Below are 9,741 nucleotides of genomic sequence, written 5' to 3'. Positions count from 1 at the left end.
ATTCCTTTGCCATAATTATCTCCCTACTTTATTAATTCTAGTTCACATATTTTGTTTAGGACGTCTAGCATTTACTACTGTACACTCCCCCACCAAACCCAGTTCCATGTATATAATGCACGCTGCTTCTATATTCTCATTCTCATTTAAACACATTCCCTAAAGCACAACTGCATATTTTACATTGAGGAGTTGTCTGTCTGTCGCCAAGGAAAAAATCAGCTAATTTTTTTAACAACCCTAGTTACTTGTTTCAAGCCACTATTTAACCTCTGCAAACGCCCTTTAGGTTTCAATTAAAAACTAGGACTGATCCCAATGACTGATAGGTCTATTTATCAACTCCAGCAAAAAAGAGATATAGGGATATGTCTGTTGAGCTTGCTACTTGTTTGAGCTTTTCTCTATGTGAATTATGTATTTTCCAAGCTCGCTTATTCATTGTGTTCATCTTTTCTCAATTTTAGAGGCGAGCTCACTGGTTTTTGTGTTTCGTTTTGCTCGAGTGTCAAGTACTCCATTCCTCGACCAATTGAGCTGTTTTGGTGAGAAATTTTCTGTTAATTTGGTTAAAGGTTTTCTGCAAACACAGCATTTTGTGGCGAGCAGTCAGGGGCTCGCTGCCCACATTACATACTATGTCTGCAGCTTTATGCTAATGCTGTTTCAATGCCCTTCCGTAGTGTAAACTCATGTTTCCAAATATGCAAGGACTGAGTTGCCCACTTTCAGGGTACAACTATAAATAAATAAAAGCCAAAATAGTTTCTGGTGCCCCCCCCCCCCCCCCCCCAATGCCCTCACACATTAAACCAGACTGCAACTTGCAGTATACACCACACACCATAATACCACATGCACTATACTCCACACACCTTAATGCCATTTGCATTAGATGCCTCACACCCAAGTATGTGGGGTAATATAATGTATCAGGCGCTTGACTTTTGTTTGGTGTTGATGAAAAAAATGAAAAAAATAAATAAAAAAAATAATAATATTTTATTCATATTTTTAATTTTTATTATTTATTTTTTCATTTTATTTTTAATCATATCATTGCGAATAATATACATCTATATACATTTACTAAAACTTCTATTGCACAATCACGAAGCACCTCCATTATTCCACCCACCCCCCCAACGCACCCGTAGGAAGACATTACAGGCAAATTTACACAGACACCCAGTGCACCCCCCACCCGCACTCACACACGGAGGCAGACATCACAGGCAAATTTAAAACCCCCTAAGTGTGCAGACCCAAACAGGCCCAGCTTCTTGCTTCCATGTACATCTATAATGAATACTGATGGCCACCTGACCCCCTCACCTCGCTGCTGTACAGTACAGTCGGAACACAATGCTCATTGTGCTTCTCTCCTCTCAGGCTGTAACCACACAAGATAAGCCTGAGAAGAGCTGCCCCCCCCTACCTGCCAGAGTCTGTCTCTCAACGGCATAGATAATGCAGCTGCATAGGCATCATTTATGAACGCCACTACTCACAGACCCCACGGGTGCTGGCTCCTCCAAGTCACCGCTGGGTCTGCAGCACGATAGTTATGCCACTGCTGTCGCTATTCATCGCACCATTGAAACTGTCACCAGCCCTATGTTAGGTGCAGAACATCTGTCTGAATATGGCCTCCAATTAGAGCGATTCAGTGTCTCTAAACATAAAAACATTACCACCCTCATACTAGGTTATGTCTGCATCTGATGATTGAAGGGTTAATCAGCCATCTTGTTTCTATTGAGGGGTTAATCAGCCATCTTGTTTCTCTGTGTCTGTCCCTGCTGATTTCAAGGTGGTTATATCCTGGCTCTTTTCCAGTACTCGCTGCTATCATAAACTTTGTTACTTTCCTTAGACACTGTACATTCTGTGCTTTCTCATAACTAATGAATACTACACAAAGGCGATGTATAAGCCACCCCACAAAGACACTGCTATTTCCCTACCTCTGCACCAAATATTAACCAATCATGTAATTGAACCAACGTCGTTTGTTGTGTATAAATATGTTGTTTTCGTCATCATTAAATCAGAGTTCAACCTTGTATCTGTGGTCCTCGTTACTGGTCATATCATATGAGGTTACACTCTCACGGAGCTCTAAGGGGTCTTCACACTGAGGTCAAATAAGGTAATTAATATATGAGGAAATCGATACATCGGCGCATGATCGATTTCCCAACAGAGCTGGGGGCTCGGCCACCGGGATGCGAGGTTCATTCCTACACAGATGTCATAAAGATTTTACAGTCTGCCTGAATCTGTTGTGAGGTTACGGACATACTCGATCCTGAACCTGTGACACCATGCCTGGGGTATGTTGAATGTCTTATATAGAAGTTAGAGTCTTCTATCATAGAAGTTAAAGTCTTCTATTTTTGTGCACATAACCTGATCTGGGATCAGATGCCGTACTTGGAGTACGAAGGAGACCTGGGGTCTTTAGTCTAAATAGTACCTCACTTTGAACGCCCATTCTTTATTGGCCAATTGTCTTTATTGTATTGTCTTAAAGTATAAGTTTTTCTTTCATTCAATATCCCTGTGTGATTGGTGAGTATACACACTCGTGATATCTGTATTTCCTTGTAAACCGTGCGGCTGGTAAGTTCACGCACAATAACTTCACCATTTGTCTAATCTGACTACTGTATGCCAATAGACTTGCGGACTTTATGCTCTCCTTCTCGGAGTAACGCAATGTGAGGCTTCACATACAGTTCTCAGCAACAAAACCACTGGACTCTATCCACTGTCACGTAGACAGTCTGTGGTTTCCACTAACAAAATCATTATACATTTAAAAATTTTATGAGATGTCTAAAGTGAATACATAATTCTAAAAGTGAACAGACAAAGACTAACTCTCGCAGATTGCCGCTATAGGTGTACCTGCCTTTCTGTGACAGTGCCCCTAGTCTGTAAACTTTGAATTTTTCACGCTCTCATATTATAGTCACATATGTCACATCCTAAACACCACAAATAGGAACTTGTTTAGATTGCCAGTGTAGTATAGTACTCTGGTACCATAACCCTGAAAGAGACGATAGTATCTGCCAATAGTGAACTTATAAGGTTCAAATCTACACTCACGTCCCTGTCTAACGGTACTGTTGTAGAGGCGGTCCTTGTATTAGGCTGCCATCTGCGCACAGACGTTATTCAAAAATACATTGATACACAATCATACCCCGACATGGGTGGAAATAATAGTAAGAATAAAACAGTCTATCCACCCCCATTACCTAGTGAAATATGTAAGGAGTATGTTGCCCACAAATTATTACCTTGTTAATCCATGAGGTGGACAATATAATAGATGGGACTGGAATCAAGTCCCCAGTATTAATACCCCGATCCCTGCAATATAGTAAACAGCTGCAGACTATCCCCTTAACAAAGCACAGGAGATAACTGACATGTGGAATGAAATCACCGTACACCAGTTCAGCTTTGAAAGATCTATTTTCTGTTGAGCTCTCAGGGTGTACGGCGGATTCCTGCTAGGCTTCTGTGTCTTTGCTGGAAGAGGGGGGTTTGAGGGGGAAGCTGCAGTATTGGTCTCTCTCTCCCTAACACTGAACATCGCTGCCTATTGCAGTTTCATGTAAACAGAAACAGTGACAAATTTCTGGAAAAGATTCAAGAAGTGTTGAACCAAGGAAGAAGGTCTGCCGCTTCTGCATAATGATAATTTACTTGTTTCTACTTTCATTAATAATCTGCTGCCGGACCTCTGATACAGTAAAGGATTTTGAAAAACATTTGTGTGGAGGGGAAGCAGCAGGTTGTTTTGAAGTTAAAAGAAACACTGTCACACCATCACATACCCCGTTCACACGCTTCCAAAATCAAAACAATCCTAGGAGACAGAATAAACCATTCCGTCCTCCTAGAGACAGACTACCTCAGAGGGCTCCTGCGGGACCCCCACCCAACAGACAGACAAGCTGCTATAATTATGAAACGGATAGCCATTAGGCTAGAGACTGTACGTTCCCTTCAAACAAACCCCGACAGGTCAGTAACCCCATGCAGCCCAGTCAACCCAGACCAAGAGACAACCCCAGATTTCAGATTGACTGGCAGGGACTGACCTTAAAGGGCCATGACATAGGAAAACATGAATTTACTGTAATACCTGACTGCCCAATCAATTTGCTAGGCAGAGATCTTCTCTCTGTGCTAGAAATCATAATTAGTCCATCAGAAGCAGGAAAGGGAATTGATGTTTCATCACCACACTTGCTCATGACTGACAGTTCTGACCCAAACACAGAATTAGACACTGTAAATCCTCAGATATGGTCAACAGGACCTCAGATAATAAACTAATTAATTGTTCTGTAGATAGTACCAGACATCAATTCACTCATCTCAGCAATCCCTGCAAACGCAACCCACTTTAATGTCATAGATTTGAAAAACGCATTTTTAGCATTCCTATAGACACAGAGACCCAATTACTCTTTGTTTTTTCATTTGAAGGTAAACAATTAACCTGGTGTCGTTTACCCCAAGGCTATATTGACTCTCCAGTGGTCTATAGCATAGTCCTCCAAGCCACATTGGCTCCCTGGCACCCCCCCCCATAGTTCTGTCCTGCTACAGTATGCAGATGATCTGCTTCTCTGTAGTGTCACCGAGGAGACCAGCCGGTTAGATGGAATCTCATTGTTAAACTGGTTAGCAGAATGTGGACACAAAGTGTCAAGAGAAAAATTGCAATGGTGTAAAACGCATGTCAATTACCTGGGTTTTGTACTCTCTGAGGGAGAAAGAAAAATCAGTCCACAACGCATACAGTCTGTATTGGGCCTGGTCACCCCAACTACCCAGAAGGATATGTTGTCTTTCTTGGGTATGGTAAGTTACTGCAGACAGTGGATCTCTGATTGTTCCTACTATGATAATATCTTGAGACAATGCACACTCAAAGACAAACCCAAGGTTATACAATGGTCAGATGAAATGTATTCTGCATTTAAAAAATTGAAAGAAATGTTAGTACAGAGTCCCGCGCTTGGTCTCCCGGACTATATGTTATCATTTCACTTGTTTGCAAGGGACACATGTACAACTATGGCGGGTGTACTGACCCAACTTCATGGAGGCAAAATGCGCCCAGTCGCATTCTTCTCAAAGGTAATGCCTGTCACTGTGCAAGGAATGCCAGCTTGTCTTCGAGCACTGGCTGCCTGTGCAATGGTTGTTGAGATGTCCACATCACTTACATTAGGACATCCTACTGTGTTACATACCACACATAATGTCCTCTCCATCCTCAAAGGTCTACACACACAACACATGTCTGCCCAAAGACTCAGCGGCTATGAAGTACTCCTACTAGGGAACCCTTCTCTCACTGTAAAATATGCAACAAACTCTGAAGGTCCGGTCCCCGTACTCAATGCCCTTTTAGGATTAAGAGGCCCTGACGACGAGACACCTCCTCAACACGATTGTGCATTAACTATTGACTCAGAAACTTCACCCAGACAAGACATGTCGACTGTGCCTATCCCCGATGCCGACATAATATTTGTTGACGGCTCCTGCAGCCGTCCCAATGACAACACGTACCAGGCAGGATATGCAGTGGTTAAACTTCCAAACACCACCCTTGAAGCAAAGACAGTCCCCTTACAGTCAGCACAAGCTGCAGAACTCATTGCACTCACTCGAGCTTGTCACACTTACAAAAAACAAACCTGTCACAATTTACACAGACTCCAAATACGCTTACGGAGTTGTTCAGGCAACGCCGAGGCTTCACTGGCGCTGATGGGAAAGGCATATCACATGCGCAACTCATCACAGATCTCTTACACGCAATTACATTACCATCTCAAATTGCCATCCTTCATTGTAAAGCACACACTGGAGGAAAGGATGACATCAGCAAAGGCAACGCTCTCGCTGATACCGCTGCTAAACGTGCTGCCACTACAGCAACATATAACCTCACTCTTGCTGTCATCTCGCCTCCTTCGCTAGATGATACATACCTACTGACAGAATTACAGGCTGCTGCCTCTAATTCAGATCTATCAGATTGGACATATCCAATACTGCAGAAGAATCCACGGACTGGATTAATCTGCAAAGAGGGGAAACCATGTATACCCCAAACCAGTGCATCATTGTTCATAGTACATTACCACGGAGTAGGACACCATAGTATAGTAACAACTACTTTACTCCTCTCCAATGATTTCTACATTACTAATGCCAAAGAACTTGTAAAACAGTACATCAGTAGATGTATAGTGTGTCTTAGAAACAACCCAAACAACCCAAATAAAGCAAGACACCAACATCTAGAAAACCCAACCACACCATTCACACATCTTCAAATAGATTTTACACATATCAATAATGAAGGAAGCTTATCCCATTAAATCAGAAGATGCAAAAACAGTAGCCCGCATACTCACGCGAGAGATCATTCCGCGCTGAGGATGCCCGCTCCGAATCAATAGCGATAAAGGTTCAGCCTTCACAGCCAAAGTCACAGCAGAACTAGTCAAAGCACTGCAAATAGAATGGAAGTTTCACATTCCATATCACCCACAGAGAATGACTCCACAAAAGACTCTAGGTTACTCCCCCTTTGAAGTACTGATGGGCAGACCTTTCCCCACTCCCTGGGCAAAGAACCCTTTAGTTACCACAGAAGGAGACTTAGAAATAATAAGAGAAGAGTATGTCAGATCCCTAATACAGAAACTTAATGAAGTTGAACAAAATGTTATCTTTAAGAATCCTTCTCATCCACAGATACCCACTCACCCATTCAGGGTTGGAGACAAGGTCGTAGTGAAAGTGTTGCCGAGAAACAAGCACCCCGGAGACTTCACCTACGGACCAGAGACAGAAGTGGTCGCAGTCACCAGGACGGCTGTCCTCACCGACGAAGGACCAACGTGGATCCATTGCATCCAGAGTGAAGAAAATTCCACCTCCACCACACGTCAACACAGAGGTCGACACCGATCCCGAGACTGACACAGACGGGACGAGAGAGGTAATAACGGGGGCCAGTGGCTCTGACCTCCAACCTGGAGAAGACCTGCCGGCTGGAGGTGACGAGGAATCAGGGGTACAACATTCTGAAGCCAAGGACGACGCTACAGGATATGACTCCCCCCACCTTAGCCCTAGTGATTTTATTCGGGCTTGTTCTTTATAACTGTTTTGCTGAAGTTGATATTACTCAAAATGATGGACGCTTTACCTTCTGGTATAATTCTTCTAGCACGACTGTCGCTACTTTTATATTTTCTTATTGTGATATTGTATCTTGTTCAAACAATCAAGGCGGGAATCGAGGAGAACCACCGCTACCATGGCTGTGTAACATCCACCACACACCACACGCTGTAAGTCACGTATATATCTGTATCACTAGTACTTACTGGGGAGATTCTTGCAACTCATGGGGGGCTGTTGGGTGGAACACTAGAGCAGATACCACTGCCTTTGATATCAGCCAAGACTGGGGATATTACCCCGATGTTGGCATCCATAAATGGTCCAATGGTCGATCCTTACTAACCCGTATGTCCCTACGAAAAAAGGGCACTTGCAATAGCCAATTTATCATTAACCTAGAAAACCCAGCCCCCGGCGATGCCGGACTATATGTCATGGGTAAATATCAATCAGGAGAAAGCGGGGGCCCAAGGGGAAGATTTCATTTAAAAGACATGTATGATAACCCAGAATACACCGCCCTCAAAACCACTGTAAAACCTAAAACACCATCATCATTCTTTAAACCACATGTCACTACTTTTAATGAAATGTTAGCCATTAACAACCCCACTTACGAAGACACTATATCCATAGAAACTGGATTATCTGACGTAAATTATTGGCTAGAATGGATGAAATATAATGCACGTAAAGTTAATCAAACTGATTGTTATGTGTGTGGAAAATCCAGACCCCACTTGGGTACGGTGCCCATACACATACCTTCAGACCAAGATAAATGTTTCTTTAGCCTGTATACTGATACTATTGTAGAAGAAACTAAATGTGAACAATGGAAGAAAGAATATCCCATAATGGTAAAGAATACCAATCCTGGTAGTACCATAACCATTTATCCTGGTAATTATACATGTTATTACTCAAACAGCACTGCACAAAACACTGTAGATCTGAAATTGTTTCCTGATGGGTATTGTGCTGAACGAAGACATATCAGTGTACCCACCATGAAAAAATCATTAGGAGACATTTATTTTATTTGTGGAGACATGAGACTCAGGACAAAGCTGGACAATCCTTGGAAAGGAGAGTGTGCCCTGGCAAAGATCATTATGCCCATACACATTCTCCCAGCCGATTTGTCTGAGCCTCCTCCCACAAATAAACCTACCACAAACTCCAGAAACAAAAGAGAAGCTCCAAAGGAAAGCTTCGATCCACACATATACATAGACACTATTGGTGTTCCCCGGGGAGTTCCTAAAGAATTTAAGGCTCGTGATGAGGTCGCTGCCGGCTTCGAGTCCCTGCTTCCCCAGGTAACCATCAATAAAAATGTGAACTGGATAAATTACATATATTATAATCAACAGCGTTTCGTTAATGATACTAGGGACGCTTTGAAAGGTATTGCTGAACAGTTGGAAGCTACATCACAAATGACATTTCAGAATCGTATGGCTTTAGATATGATGCTTGCCGAGAAAGGAGGAACCTGTGTGTACATAGGTAAGGTTGATGGATGCTGTACTTATATCCCAGACAACACAGGTCCTAATGGGAAAACTACCCTAGCTATTAAACATCTAGAAGATTTATCCATCGAACTCAAGAAGAACTCAGGTGTCACGGACCCCTGGAGTAGCTGGTTTGGATGGTTAAATGATTGGAAACACGCACTAACACAAATAGGCATGTTTATTCTCATTATAATTATTGTACTTATGATAGTAGGATATTGTGTCTTTCCCATGTGTAAGAAGATTGGTTCCAAGTACCTGGATAATGTAACACCTGCTATGTACACTGATCTCGCCAAAAGCCTTCCCTCACCAGAAGATTATAGTGAATATGTTAAAATCCATCGTACCAAACAAGATGCCATCTACAAGAATCAAATTGTCTAAAAAGGACATTGATTCTAAGAGGGGATTGAAGGGTTAATCAGCCATCTTGTTTCTATTGAGGGGTTAATCAGCCATCTTGTTTCTCTGTGTCTGTCCCTGCTGATTTCAAGGTGGTTATATCCTGGCTCTTTTCCAGTACTCGCTGCTATCATAAACTTTGTTACTTTCCTTAGACACTGTACATTCTGTGCTTTCTCATAACTAATGAATACTACACAAAGGCGATGTATAAGCCACCCCACAAAGACACTGCTATTTCCCTACCTCTGCACCAAATATTAACCAATCATGTAATTGAACCAACGTCGTTTGTTGTGTATAAATATGTTGTTTTCGTCATCATTAAATCAGAGTTCAACCTTGTATCTGTGGTCCTCGTTACTGGTCATATCATATGAGGTTACACTCTCACGGAGCTCTAAGGGGTCTTCACACTGAGGTCAAATAAGGTAATTAATATATGAGGAAATCGATACATCGGCGCATGATCGATTTCCCAACAATGATCCAACTCTCTGTAACCGCCTTAGATTGATCAAAACATATCTAAAACACTTTTTGGTAATGTGCACAATAACATGTAGAATAAAAA

At 42.3% G+C, this 9,741-nt stretch overlaps 1 protein-coding gene across 1 annotated transcript; it reads left to right on the top strand.

The window, feature by feature from the left end:
• Positions 1-1,712: 1,712 nt before the first annotated feature.
• LOC146008067 (syncytin-1-like) lies at positions 1,713-9,512 on the top strand. Its single transcript, XM_083146981.1, has 2 exons — positions 1,713-2,152; positions 6,805-9,512. The coding sequence occupies exon 2, from the start codon at positions 7,164-7,166 to the stop codon at positions 9,147-9,149; it is 1,986 nt and encodes a 661-aa protein (XP_083003107.1). The 5' UTR covers positions 1,713-2,152; positions 6,805-7,163; the 3' UTR covers positions 9,150-9,512.
• The last annotated feature ends 229 nt before the right edge of the window (positions 9,513-9,741 follow it).

Source organism: Crinia signifera, chromosome 6 (genome assembly GCF_055691185.1).
Source record: "Crinia signifera chromosome 6, ASM5569118v1, whole genome shotgun sequence".
In the NCBI taxonomy this organism is placed as follows: Eukaryota; Metazoa; Chordata; class Amphibia; order Anura; family Myobatrachidae; genus Crinia; species Crinia signifera.
The sequence above is the reverse complement of the archived record's forward strand: the minus strand, read 5'-3'. Positions and strand labels throughout refer to the sequence as shown.